We start from the raw sequence: 15,066 nt of genomic DNA on the forward strand, positions 1-15,066 counted from the left end.
TGGCTTAAAGTCCCTACAATAAGAGGATCTAAAAATCCCTTTCCCTTGGAAGGAGTCTAAGGAGGGGTTCTAAGTCCAGATAAAAGGCCTTATTAATTTCTATGTATCAGTCTTTGTCTGTTTCATGAGGCTACGCGGAGCCACTGGCGACGCAGCTGCAAACATTAGTGGGTCAGTGTGCCATCAAGCCATTCATCAGCACTTCTCCCTCTCTTCTCCCCTCTGACTCACGCCCATCCATCTATGCCTCATACTCCATATTTTGTCAAGTGGGCACCGCATAGTGTTACTCGCAAGTGCTGAATGAGCCGGGACACACAAAAGGGGTGATGGAGGCAAACTCATCATCAGGTGGCTATCAGGCCAACTGAGCAAATGTTAAGTATTTCTAATTGTGGGTTGTAGTAGAAGAATCCTGCAGCTGGGTTTGGATTTCGGAAAGTGCGAGGACACTTGAGCGCTGACTCTTCTGACTGGATGAACATGTGCAGGAGAGCCACGATATAGAGTACAGTAATTCTCTAAGCCTCTTTCCTGAATAGCATTTAATTATGAAGTATTTACAAATAAACACAGCAAGTCTTTTTAGGTACGTAATAAACTGGGAATTAGAATTTTTTTTTTTTTTTTTTTTTTTTTTAGCTATGAGGGTAGACACTGTACAAAAAGATTTAACTGTATTTAACACTACTAAAAGAATTAAGCATCCTTGGCTAACACGCTTACACTAGGTAATAATACTCAGGTGGTACAGCCACAACTAAAACATACAGTATATGCGAGTGTTTGAGGTCATAATTTTGTTTGTTTACTCCATGTATCAGTTTTAAATAGCTCTCATTATATTCAGCATTTTGTCTTCTGATGATATATTGGGCGCTATTTTCATGAAGTGCGTAACTTTGAGGCTGTCTCTCTATGAAGATAGAGCCATTTGTGTCAAGGGATTAACCAAAAATGTAACTGTAAACTAAAATACAGAAGGAAAAAAGCAACAAAATAAGGTATGTAATAGGGATGTATGTGTTCTCATCCAGCAGGAATGGCAGAGTAATGATAATGGACACTGAAACTTGGTGTTTTGTCAGAAGGCACAGTCTTGATTGGAATTTGGGCTCCAGCGAGCTAACGCCAAGTGCCAGCGAACATGCACTCACATTTTGCCAAAAAGCGCTCCCATGCAAAGCCCCCTCATCACATTGCATCTACTTCTCAATGTGAATCTTTACATAACTGTGAGCACAGGGACATTTTTTTTATTTTTTGCCCTGTCAGAGAGCTATTAACTGTAACCAGGGGAAGTGTTTTTAATATTTTGGTTACCTAACTTGAGCCAGTACATGGGATGCTCCAAATATGATGATGAAAAATGGTACAGTTGAGTTCTACACTGTAAACTACAACTGCACTAATAGGTGGCTACGGATGGTAAAAAGAGACAAAAACTGAATCCCTCATTAGATATTTGTTGTTAATGTAGACAGAAGTGTTCCATATAAGCTTAACACGAACTAAAGTAGATTAAAAAAATAAACGCCAAATACTTTCACTTCCCTTTTGCATTTCCTCCTCCCTTAAAGCATCTCCACAGATACAATATCTTGTAAAATAAAACTAAGTTTTGTAATTTTGGTTTCCATTTCTCCAAAATTCCAATCCACTGCTGTCCTTTGGCATTTTCAAAAGCGGAGGGGAGATGGCGAGAAGGAGGAAGAAGAGGAAGAAGAGGAAGAGTGGGGGGTGGATGCGTTGTTCACTTCTGCTGAATGTGCTCACATGTATGAAAGGAGAAGCGTTTATTTTAGGACTCTTGCGTGGGTGTACACAGATTTGAAACACACACACGGGCACATGAATGCTTACACACACACACACACGCATGGAAAGAGAGGGCACACACGAGATGAGCCCTGACCTACCTTTTTATCAATCTTGTTTTGAAAGCAACTGCAAAAAATGCTTTTCCACTCTAGCTCAAAGACCTTTCCATCGAAATAAATTCTCTTACACACACACACACACACACACGCACACACACACTCACACAAATTCAGGTCACATCAAGAAAAGAAAAAAGCACCCAAAGCACGAGAGGGAAGCAAAAGACAGAAATTTAAAATTAGGTTGGGGGGAAAAAAAAAAAAAGAAAAAGCTCTGAGTGGCATATCGCACAATGAGCGTCTGCTCTGTTGTGTCACACCGTGTCACCATTGTCACAATGTTATGTTATCCTGTAGAAACTGTTGCCATGGCAATAAGGTCAGCGGCATGCTCATAAGTCAAAAGGGATTTATACTGGACTGACACCATTTTGCAGGCCTGCATGTGCCTGGGGTGTGTGGGGATGTGTACGTGTGTTTACAGTAGAAATAGACTATAATTGGTCTGGTCATTTCTTAGATCGCTGGTGCCAAAAAACATTTTTTGCAGGGCCCCTTTTGCTGGATTTTTGTAGGGGGGGGGCGGGGTCCTTTGGCTCCCTTTCCTTCCGATGTAACCTAACGTGACAACCATAAGAGCTGTCCTAAAAGAACGTCCAGTCTTTGCTAGGATGATGTTCAAACAAAGACTAAATACTTAAAAAAAGAAAAACTGCAATCAGCAGCTGAGTGGTGGATGAAGACGCTTGGGTCCAGTTTAATGGATGTGTTTTGAATGAAAATGCTGTAATAAATTTCATTAATGGCAAATAGAGCGTATTTATCAGCGACAGGATATTATTTGGAAAAAGAAATTGATGTCTGGTGAGCTTGTAATCTTGTAAATTGTATATTTATATGTCAATGTGGCAATGCAGGATAGATTTGAGTAATTTCCTGCAGAGGAACTGTACAGGCTGAAAATTAAGAGAAAGCCTCCATTTCACTGTAAAAATACACAATTGGACACAAGCGGTCCCCCTCTCTGGATTGTGATGGAGTAAGAGGAAGTGGACAGAGAGTGAAACTGGACAATACCACAATCCTCACACGCTTTTATAATGTTATGATGGTGACTGGCAGTCTTTAGAATTTCAAATGGGAAGTCCCTAATGGAAAGTCCCAAACGTTTCCCTTTAAACTGCTTTTTGTTTACTGGTTTGAAATCATCGGTAATCCCTGAAACTGAAGTGAAAGGTGAAAAACAAAACAACGCAACTGTTCCCTCATTTGCAATTTAAAATGATCGTTTGTGTCAAGATGTTAATGCGAGCCAGTCACGTGTATTTATGTATTGTATTTAAAAGTGCAGCCACATCATCGCACCTTTCGGCTTGGGCTGTTTACCACAAAGTCCGTGACCCCTTCACCCCAGGTCGCCGAGGCAGATCAGAGCTCGATAGTCGTGCTTATTTTTCCCGCTCCGGCCCAGCACGGACATCTGTCCAAGTCCACCATGAAGCCATATGGTATCTATTGTGGAGATTGACCACAGCAAGGGTGGCTTTAATTAAAATTCTGTTTACAATCTGAGCCAGGCACTGTTTCCCCTACAAAAATAATTAACTTCATCCTCCTAAACATGGCATTCCTGCTTTGTTTAGGGTGACAGTGTCCACAAACATTGAGCTCTCTTAGGGCACCCGTTTCAGTGATCCATTAAGTTTTCGTTTAATACCCATAATCCTCTCTCTCTTCAGTTACTCTTCCTCTTCGCTTCCCATTCTTCGCCCACAATTTTTCTCAACCCCTGCCCCTCCCATTTGCGATGCTCGTCCATAGCGAGATGAGGCACGGAACAATAGACCCCTTTAGGAGACCGAGTTCATCCGTAGTATGCAATTCAGACGTCCATGAATATACACACAAGGCTCATTGACGGCTCCCAAGTTGGGAGACGTGTGGCCTCCTTGGAGAAGAACCTCAGAACTGAAACTGAATTACAGCGGCCACAGCATCAAAAAACAGAGCATGTGTAAAGATGAGTCCGGCATTCTTACATCAAAACCAAAGCATTCCTGGTCAGGGCAGTGTTGCAGGACGAGCCCCGGGCAGAAAACCGCCAGCCAGTGATCAAAGAATGAGGGGTAAGACCGAGTCAAAGGGCAGCCACAATTTGCAGGATAACCCGAGGTGGAACATGATGTAACAAGCAATGGAGAAAGTAATGGACTGATGATCTCAATTAGACATTCCTGCTGACTTTAAATGGAGTCATGCAAGAGAGAAGTGGACCCTTCAAAATGGAAATCTAATCTGATGCTTGCACTCAAACTCCAAGTGAATGTTTGCTACGTTGTAATATTTGATTCATTTGAAACTTTGAAAGGTGCAATTCTGTAGGTATGTACTACCAAACCACTTCAATACTTATCTTTGCCAGAGACATTCCTTTTTTCTCTCTGTTCTTGAGTTGTCTAACGACAACGACGTGGTATATTTTACTCATTTATTTCTATATAAAACCTGCCAGGGTTGTTTTGATATTTTAAAGTTACAGCCCATTGGATATCCCCTCATATTTTAGGTTATTTCAACAATTGCTGTTCTAGCTTATCTTGCAGCAAGAATGAACTCCGGTTCAACATCTTACCTAAAGTTAAGCTTCGTTCAAGCGATACAATTCAGTTCAGGTTTGTGCACCTGATCAGGCTTAAGTTTCTACCATGGGTGTGTAAGCGGGATGCGGGACTGGGTGACCACGAGACTTCAGAATGGAAAGCAAATATTTCATGCGTCCTGGTTGCTTTTTTTTTTTCCAACATCAGAATACCCACACATACTGAAAGTAAGCGTAATTAACTGACGTTTAATGTGGTTTTTATTAACCACTCACTTACTGCAACTCATCTAAAAGCATTGTTCCTTGATAATGCAATCAGTTTGCTTTTCCACCATCTCATTCTCTCTATCTAAGCAAGTTCTTGACTATATCATACAGATCAGTCAACCCCCGACCCCATCAGTCCTTCTACTTCTATGCATTCCAACCCTCAGCCCAACTCGATGAACTCTGTCACAGCTGATGCCCTCCTGGCTTTGTATGCATGTGTGTGTGCGCATTCTGTGTGATCCATGTGTGAAGGATTGCTCTCTGGGCCCTTGACGCTCTGTGGTCGTCCCATGACAATGGCTTCCCTTATATGCACATAACACAGAAACATATGTGAGACGCATAAGCGCAGCGAGAGGACGGCGAGCTTCGTCACTGCCTTCGACGTAGCCGTCATCAGCGTGACAAAGTGTGTATTTTTTTTTTTTTTTGAAAGAATGAGAAGAAAGGAGCACTTGACGTTGCTCCATCTGCGTAAGTTAAGCATGATGTTACTTCAGCCGGGCTGAAGCGGCCCATTCACGGGAGAAGACGGCTTGAGGAGACGGGAGCGCCTGCGTGCCAGGCATTCCACATCACACACTGGACACATTATTATGACAATTACAAGGCCGAGCAGACAGATACAGCGTGATATGCGTGTGAGAAAAGGTCGTCTTCTTGGTGTGACTGCAATGGAAGAAGCTCTGTGATGCCATGAAAAATATACAGAAATCTTCCCAACAAGAGTCTGGGTAGGCCTCTCCACAAATCGCTAATAAGGTATTCTTTGCGAAGAGTTGGTTCCGTGTGTTGTCATGACGACAGCATTCGGTCAAGGTTGTGGGGGCAGCTGTGGATTTAGTAAATCTTGACTCACAGCAACACTTATGAAACATGCAGAATGGGTGCGGGAGATCCATCCATCCTAGGCTGACAATTTTTTCCACTGCATCCACTGCATGACCCTGAATTTAAAGTGAATTCAGAGTTTTGGTCCTAAATAACTAATACATCTGAAAGATAATTGCTCAAAATGTGCAAACTATATGTTTTTAAACTCCTTTTTCGCTTTCAATTTATCTATTTTTTTTTTTTTTAAAAGGACCACGTGATTTACTTTGACGTGGGGTAAGAGTCACCACTCCTCCACTCTACAAGTACTTGAGTACTTGCACATAAAAAAAAAATTGACGACTTAGTTCCTGATGAACATTTGCACATGCAAATGAAACACTAATGGGCAGAAATGGAACCCTTGTCTAAACTTCTCCTCCTATGGCACCTGGCTGAGTTCATCCACCACTCTATGTAGTTGCAGTACAGACTCTCGATAAGTTATGTCTTTCTAAAACTCTAATAAGAAGCTATGTCACCCATCTGATTACGTTATTATAAATACAGGTCTGTAACCCTTCCTTGAGCTGTCACCTTATCGTGGTCGAGGGGTTTGTGTGTCCCAATGATCCGAAGAGCCGAGTTGTCTGGGGCCCATTGCAAAAAGGTCTTAGGTGAAGGACCAGACAAAACAAAGCTCCATAAACCGGGGACCGTGACGATCCAATCCCTGCCTACAGAAGCTGGCTCTAGGGATGTGGAATATCACCTCTCTGGCAGGAAAAGGAGCCTGAGCTGGTGTGTGAGGTCGAGAAGTTCTGACTAGATATAGTCGGGCTCGCCTCCACACACGGCTTGGGCTATGGTACGACTCCTCTTGAGAGGGGTTGGACTCTCTTACACTCTGGGGTTGCCCACGATGAGAGGCACTGAGTCGGTTTGGTTATACTTATTCACCATTGGCTCTGCGTCTGTATGTTGGGGTTCACCCGAGAGGGTAGCCTCTCTCCGCCTTTCCTGACTGTTGTTAGTGCGTAAGCACCAAATAGCAGTACCAAGAACTCACCCTTTTTGGAGTTCTTATAGGGAGTGCTGGAGAGCGCTAGTGCTGGGGACTCCATCGTTCTAATAGGGGACTTCAATGGGCAATGACAGTGAGGCCGAGAAGACCCAGAACACGCTGTTGAGACTACGTCTCTCAGTTGGGCTGTGAATACCTCGGGAACCCCCCCGGAAGGCCTGGATGAAGTGGCTGGGGAAAGGGAAGTCTGGGCATGGATGGATGGACGGACAGATGTTCCCTATTTGCATTTTCCCATTTATAATTACGTTAGGCATTGCCATTATCAATTGGAGTGAGTGATGCCACATCCATATCCCAACAAAATGTATAATACATTTAATGAAATCATACATTTAAACATAATAAATAGATACAATATAATTACAATTACAAAAACCAGGGTTATGTTAACAAGTTGTTCCTTAACCCTCAAATGAATAGGGAGGCTGAGGCCGCCAGCAAGCGTTCCGATCATGCAAAAATCAATTTGACTGATTGGTTGCAGCGAAGATCAATTAGTCACATCGAACACTGAGACGCTTTTCTTCTTTTAATTGAGATGTGTCGCTTTAATAGCTGTTGTAAGAAATGGGCATGTGAGAAAAGGATCAGGTGGAATGTGCATGATCATCCCGTTGACTTTTTTTTTTTTTTTTTTTTTTTGCTCCTGGTATGTTGTTGATCAGCGGAAATGAACAACAAATCCAGTCATGCAACCATGAGCACTGAATGTGATAAACTATTAGTCCAAAATGCTGATCTTTTTTTTTTAACCCAACATTGAACAATAGACAACAATAGATTAATTCTCCATTCACGATTGTGCGATAGAGCTGTGACCGTTTTGCTCTTCGTAAGGACCAACTGCAAAAGACGAAAATCCAGATCAACAATTCCCCACAAACAGAGTGCATTTGACTCCCAGCGACGTTTCAGCAGCATGTTGGATACAAAAATCATCGTAAACTGCTTTTCAGTGTTTCAACGCAGAGCAGACAGAATTAAGACGGCAGAAAGAGGTTCTCGACACTAAATTAAGAAACAGTGAACAATCAAATTTGATTGTATATAACAGCTATTAGATGCGTATGATACATAACTGTATATATGTAACCCCTCCATGGCAGCCAAATGAAGTGTACCAAGTGTGACTGGTATGTAACTGTTTGCTCAGCACATGCCGCGCATCATAAAGTTCAATGTTTTATAAGAGGGAAACCGAAAGTTGCATTACAACAAAAAGAATCCCCTCCTTTGAGAAACAGTCAATGTGAAATTGCGGAAGATAGCGCGTGCGTGTGTAGAATTAAAGAAAATTCCCAACTGACTCATCAACACCTTGTCCCTCAGTGCTTTAACGGTTACACATTTTAGCCTAAAGGTCAAAACATGCAGAATTTACAGTACTACGACTGTCACACTTTAAGTGGCAGGATATAATAACGTACAAATACTTTCCTACAATACAAAAATACATTAGTCTTATTTTACTATTCTACTTGAGGGGTGAAGCGATATATTTTTCTGACAACTTCTTCATTTTAATCCCTAAATTTGTTCCTTTTTGAAAGTCTTGGGACGACAACTGAATATTAAAAAAAAGACGCAACTAGAAAGACGTCAAGCGAAGCACAGTTGATATGTGGATTTGTTAAGATCTCAAATATCAATCGGGGAGCATCAAAGGCAGAGTAGTAAAGTTATTCACCACCTTAATAAAGACAATCGTTTGATGTCGGTTACAAGAAGGATGCATGGTCAACGCGTTGTGTTCTGTGCATCTTCGTCCGTCAGTTCACCTAATTAAAAAAGTTATGGGAACACGTTTTAACGCAATTTTTATTCTCTCCCAGTTGATAGAAACTACTTTGTGAGCAGCTTTCTTTCCCCATTTAGCCAAATGATCAAAACAAGGTAGGGTTTACTTTCCACTAATGTACTTCAGTTCATTTCACACTATTGTTCTTTATTTTAATTTTACTGAAGTAAGTCTTTTCTCTTTAGTAACTGTACAGTTTGAGTACATCATCTCTGCTTTAGTTGCATGCAAAATAATAATAATAATCCGATATGGGTCACTATGTTAGCATATCTAAGGGTTAAAAGAAGTAGTTTTACACGTCTTAATGGTGACATAATTAATTTTAACTGCACCTCATTCTGCACTAAGAGAAAAAAGGCTGGTGGAAGATTATTTTTTAACTGTCATGTGACTGCTTTGCTATAGTAGTGGTCATAGTTGTAATAACTGTGCAATTTTTGAAGCTTTTTAATTTTCATTAAACTATTATATATAACATCGCTGGTAAAAAAAAAAAATAAAATAAAAAAATAGTGGATTGATTTAATTCACTGGTGGGGAGTCTTCTGCCAGGCAGCGAGCAACGATTGGCCAGACCTGGGTGGACTTTACCCCAGACAGAACGCTGATTGGGTTAACACGCTGGAAGCCCCGCCCACCGGGTGTCGTCCCAAACCTGTTGTATGTTGAAGCGTTGCGTTCAAGCGCTGATGAGTTTAGAGGCTCGATCTCCCTCCGAGTGACTAGAACGAGCGAGACGGACTTGGCCGAACCTTTCTAAAAAATAATCACACTGACAAAAAAAAAAAAAAAAAAAAATACACTTTTTGTCTCTCCACCGCTGGATACGCGACTCGACCTGGGGTTGGATTAACTTCGGGCCACTCTTTTTGTTCCGTTTTTCCTTTTTCATTTTGCTTTGGGAAGAGGCAGACAAAGAAGACAATGGGATCTCAGTCATCCAAGGGAGGAGGAGAGGTGGCCGTGGAGGCGAACGCCGCCTCCGCCGCCGCCGCCGCCGATGCTGCGGCTGTCAAAACCAACGGGCAGGTAATCCAAACCCAAACATTTCTTTTCCAAATGAGAAGTTGCTGCAAAAGTTTGCCTCGACGCGCAACAATAAGCAATGGTTGACTATATATATATATATATATATATATATATATATATATGAGGACTTTTTTTTTTTATTATTATCCGAGGGAGAGTCAGGTGTGCGTTCCAGCATCCTCGCTCATTTAAATAAATACATCATTCCCCGTCTCCAGATTGGGTTGATATAATTGCATTTGGGGTGCGTTGAATGTAAAATGTGCACAAGAAGAGGGGAGGGGGGGGGGCGTCTTGGGCTGACGGTGTCAGTCTACTCCCTTTTTTTAAGTAAGCTGGCCATCTCTATTGTACCAATTGGACCTTTCAAGATTTCGCACCAAAAAAAGAGGACACACCGTTCGGTCATTTGAGAGATTTAACTACAGTCGCTGTGGTGTCACTTATGTTCAAAAACAATTAAAAAGAAATTTTAATTGGTGCTTTTTCGACAAGATAATCAAGAATAAGTGAAGGCTTGTCTCTCCAGTCGCGTCTTTGTTGGGGCTGTCTGGTACCCTGAGCAGTCTGCGTGGCTCTACCGCCGCCTATCGACGTAACAAGGACCTGCAAGGCGTCGCCTCAGCCAGACGACGCTAATTGATGAGCACGACCGTGCACTGCCCAAAAAATGACAAATTGTGATCAGAAATAACTACAATGGGGCTAAATGTGGAGTTTTTTTTTAAATTACCAGTTTTTTTTACATTTTTAAGAAATCTGATTAATTAATTATTATTATTTTTTTTTTTTTGCAGGAGAATGGACATGTGAAGACCAACGGTGACGTCTCCACCAAGCCCGACGGGGATGCCGCCGCCACCAATGGCTCGGCCGAAGCCGCCAAGGAGCCCGAAGCCGCCGCAGAGGGCGACGCCATTGAGCCTGCGCCCGCCGCCGACGGCGAGGCGGCCAAACCCGAAGGCGAGGCCGCGGCTGCCTCCACCGGCGCCGCCAACGAGGCTGGGGCCAAAGAGACCCCCAAGAAGAAGAAGAAGAAGTTCTCCCTGAAGAAGTCCTTCAACTTCAAACTAAACCTGAAGAAGAGCAAGAAGAATGAGGCGGTCAAGGAGGAGCCGGCGGCCGCCGCGGCCACCGCCGCCGCCGCTTCACCCGAGGAGAAACCCGCTGAGAACGGCGCCGCGGCCGCAGAGGAGAAGAAGGAGGAGGTGAAGGAGGAGGCCCAGGCCGAGGCCCCGAAAGCCGAGGAGGAGGTGGCCAAAGAGGACGCCCCCAAGGAGGAGGCCAAGGAGGCAGCTGCTCCGGCCCCCGAGGCCTCGAAACCCACAGAGGAGAGCAGCTCGACCCCCGCCCCCTCTGAAAAGAAGGAGTGATTGCACGTGCAACTGGCAACGAACTGGCTGAACTGTTTTTCAGAGAAAGAGAGAGAGAGAATTTAAGAGTATATATATATATATATTTATATATATATGTGTATATGTATACATATGTATATGGATATATGTATATGTAAATATATACACATGTATGTGAAAGACTCCTTTGACGTGCCACTTTTCGTCAAGACGACAGACGAGATTCACTAGGTCACTTCCTGTTCGACATCTGGACCTCGACTGACTTTTTAGGCTTTCGGCGCGGCGGCGGCGAGACGACACCACCAAGCGGACGAAAGATTGATGGTTGGATGGATGGATGGATGGATGGATCTTTTACCCACTTTGGGGGAGTGTGGGGGGCACTCAGGGTGCCTCTTTGTTAAAGAAAGAAGATAGAAAAGGAACAACCTAGGACAACACCACTTGAAATGACTGTTAAATAGCTAAAAAAAAAAATCAAATCAAATAAAAAGAAATCAGAAAAGAGACTCGCCAACTTTTTACATTCCTATATTTTAACCCAAATTTGAAGTATTTTGTGGTGTATTATAGAGAACCATCTTAAAAGAAGCTATGTCTTGTTTGTTTAAAAAAAAAAAAGTTATAGACAAGTTTTGATTTTTACCTTACTATGGAAAAAAAAAAAAGAAAAGAACACTTCAGCTTGCTATGTTCACTGTTGCGGTTTGATATGAAGCAGAGTTGTTTTATCTGTCGTTTGTGAGCCTGAATCTGCTTTGTCTCTGTAAATACAATTGGATCGATTTCTGTTCTTTATTTTGCTAATGTCGACAGATGTTACTGGTTTTATTGTAAAGTTGATAATGGTAAATAAATGTTGGTCACCTGCCCGTGGATGTGACTTTCACGATTCTTTGCAGTGTGCGTCGACGCGCTCGGAACCTCTGGTCGTAGAGAGCAATGGGATATGGGATGGCATTTCCCAAGTCTTTTCATAATTGGTGACAGCAAAATCCCATTACACGACCACTCTCATCAGATAACATCCATCCATCCATCCATTTTCTTAGCCGCTCATCCTCACAAGGATAGCAGGGAGGACAGCGGACTAGCAGCCGCACTCAAAATCACACCTAGGGCCAATTTAAGAGTGTCCAATTAATGTCACGTGTTTTTGGAGTGCCTGAAGAAAACCAAGGCAGGCACGGGAAGAACATGCAAACTCCACACAGGCGGCGCCGGGATTGAACCCCGGACCTCAGAAGTGTGAGGCCAAGGCTTTACAAGCTGCTCCACCGTTCCACCGCCTCAGATAACATGTATTTCAAAATTTAACACACTACTGACTAATACCTTGGACATACATGAGATATAGAAAGTCTACACACCTTTGTTCAAATGCCAGGTATTTGTGATATCCATCCATTTTCTTTACCGGTTATCCTCACAAGGGTCACAAGGAGTGCTGGAGCCTATCCCGGAGGAGGCGGGGTACACCCTCAACTGGTTGCCAGCCAATCGCAGGACTATTTGTGATATTTATATGGAAAAAAAGGCGGCACGGTGGGGTGAGTCAGCTGGTAAAGTGTTGACCTCACAGTTCTGAGGACCCGGGTTCGATCCCGGACCCGCCTGTGTGGAGTTTGCATGTTCTCCCCGTGCCTGCGTGGCTTTTCTCTGGCCACTCCGGTTTCCTCCCACATCCCAAAAACATGCAACATTAATTGGACACTCTAAATTGCCCCAAGGTGTGATTGTGAGTGCGGCTGTTTGTCTCCAGGTGCCCTGCGATTGGCTGGGGTGTACGCCGCCTCCTGCCCGTTGACAGCTGGGATAGGCTCCAGCACTCCTTGTGACCCTCATGAGGATAAGCGGCATAGAAAATGGATAGATGGATATATATAAAATAAAAAAAAAAGACCAAAATAAATCATTTCCACTGGTAATGTAACTTCTAACCTGTACAACGCAACTGAAAAATAAAGAAGTGAGATATAAGCATGAGAGGTACCTCATTGTTCAAATGTACAGTTTATCAGTGAGGGGGAGGATTTAAAAGAATTTCCATCATATTAAATATCCATTGGAACGCAGGGAAGACAGTTATCATCAAAAAATCCAAGCCTGACTACAGCTTGCAAAAACGCACTTGAAATCTCCCAAATGGGAAAATGTATTCTGGTCCGCTGAACCCAAGGTTGAACTTTAGGGGCGGAATTCCATACGGTACGTTTGGCGGAAACAAAGTATTGCTCGTCACCACAATAACAACCATACAGTATGTAGAATGAAGCATGCACAAGCACAAAACCTTATGACCTCTGCAAAATATGTCAGGAAAATCCACCAGAACAGCTAATAATTTGGGGTGAGTCAGGGGCACTTTATAAATGGTGGCGTGTGTCCGCTGCGTCCCGTTAAACATCAGTTTGACTTTGTTTGGTAAATTCTGAAAACAGCGACAGCCGCAGTTTCAGGTTTATGCACAATTTTGCAACCGCACTTTCTCTTCGGCTTTCTTTTAATAGCTACATCCCCAAGTATAACACGGTGTGGAAACTTGCCCCCAGATGATCTGTTACTTCCCGCTGAAAAAGGTTTTATTTTTGTTTTCAATTGACTTTTCCAGGTTTTATTGTCGGTCAAATTAATGATTGATAAAGGTTTATAAACAATTCATCCCGGTGTCATGATTTTGATTCGCACACCAACCTTAGAACTCGACAGAGCCCCAAATCCTCATGTCCGTGCTTTGGAGACGAGTATCAACAGTACATCCTTGACACCGCTTCGCTCATCAATAGTTTCCCTTGGATTGGACAGAGAAAGGTGAGCATCCTGTGAAACATGCATGGGAACAGGAAAAAGCCAGTTCACATGGAAATACAGTAAGATTCTTCAGACATTTTAGGTGAACAAAGAACAGATATATCGATAATGCAGTATTGTTTTATTCTATTTACAGGGTGCAGGAAAATGGCCACAAATCACGATGCAGATTAGGCTGACAACAATATCGCAGTTACATAATTCACACATTATGCATGTGGCTCCAGAGATGCTGTTGCCATGAGGTTATTTTGTAATATTTTTATTCTGTTTGCACATGATTTAAAAAAGTTATCTGCGTTACTCTTACACTCCCGATGAGGGCTGGACCAGTCCGAAAATAAAAAAGAAGTGACCTTTGACCAGGAGTAGTTACCATTGGGTATTCAAAGATTTACAGAAATAATGTGTTGCACATATTTATCTCGTTCTGAATACATTGTAATCATCGTGAGAAATAATGAACCGGATCAGTGTCTTCACACAAATGGATATTGTTATTTATTAATATCATATCATAAAAGTTCGTTCGAAATTATTTGCGTTCAACAGAGCCTACCCGAGAAATAACGCTCAATTTGGAAAATGGTTGGCGACCCCAAGCTTACACTGCCACCGGGTGGTTACTGGAGTGTACTACATCATTGTCCACCTTGCGAGCACCTAATTAGTTACACTTTAAAACATTCTGTAAACCACTTAGTAGTTAACAACACGGCTGGAAAACCATGACAAAAATCCAGCTTTCAAACAACGTGTACTCACCGAAAAGAAGTCATTCCTGAGAAAGTTCAGCAATCAAACGGAGCATCCACCTACGTAGTGCTTGTACTTTTTCAAATGGAGTCAGCCATCTTGTCAAAACCCGGTCATTTCGAGGAAGATCGTAAAACGCTCACATGCGTCGTGAAATTGTCGTAAAATATTACAGGGACAATTTTCTCGGGGGGGGGGGTCTTTTTGTCACAGATGGAGCAGGACTCAATTTTGAAATTGTTTATATTCTATCATTTTGTGAGCACTTAAATCGTTCACAAACGTGGAAGATGTGATTTCAATATGTTGTTGCTGTTTGTTGTTATTAATAATGACTTGAAACTGGACCATTTTTTGTTTTTAGTTAAGATTTTAATATAGTTGTTGAATCGTAGGTGATTGGGTTGTGCAAGTGTACCTACATTTGTGGAAAATATAAAAACAATATCGTAAACCACACAGAACAGACCTTTTTGCAATGGTGTCAGATTTACATCTGGGTGTCAAATGCTTTGAGGTTCTCCAATGGTACCACCATGAAATAAAACTAATGTTTTGGGGGTAAATCCGGAAGCGTGACCCCAAACCAAATCGCTTTTCTGCTCCCCAGAAGTTTCCGCCCACATAAAAGACTATTGCCAATGTAAATTTAAAAATAA

General features: G+C 42.5%; 2 protein-coding genes across 6 annotated transcripts in view; one reads left to right on the forward strand and one right to left on the reverse strand.

Moving 5' to 3' along the window:
- The window catches only part of fndc5b (fibronectin type III domain containing 5b), a 70,224-nt gene extending 55,694 nt beyond the window's left edge, over nucleotides 1-14,530 (reverse strand). For all 5 annotated transcript variants that reach the window (XM_061816434.1, XM_061816455.1, XM_061816445.1 and 2 more), the window contains exons 1-2: nucleotides 14,417-14,530; nucleotides 13,535-13,660 (exon numbers count right to left, since the gene is read on the reverse strand). The gene's annotated coding sequence lies outside the window, so the exon portion shown is untranslated. The remainder of the gene's footprint in view (nucleotides 1-13,534; nucleotides 13,661-14,416) is intronic.
- On the forward strand, nucleotides 9,143-11,716 carry marcksl1b (MARCKS-like 1b). Its single transcript, XM_061816403.1, has 2 exons — nucleotides 9,143-9,482; nucleotides 10,280-11,716. Exons 1-2 carry the CDS (start codon nucleotides 9,378-9,380, stop codon nucleotides 10,853-10,855), a joined length of 681 nt encoding a protein of 226 aa, XP_061672387.1. The 5' UTR covers nucleotides 9,143-9,377; the 3' UTR covers nucleotides 10,856-11,716.
- Nucleotides 14,531-15,066: the final 536 nt, after the last annotated feature.

This window comes from Syngnathoides biaculeatus, chromosome 1 (genome assembly GCF_019802595.1).
Source record: "Syngnathoides biaculeatus isolate LvHL_M chromosome 1, ASM1980259v1, whole genome shotgun sequence".
Classification (NCBI taxonomy): Eukaryota; Metazoa; Chordata; class Actinopteri; order Syngnathiformes; family Syngnathidae; genus Syngnathoides; species Syngnathoides biaculeatus.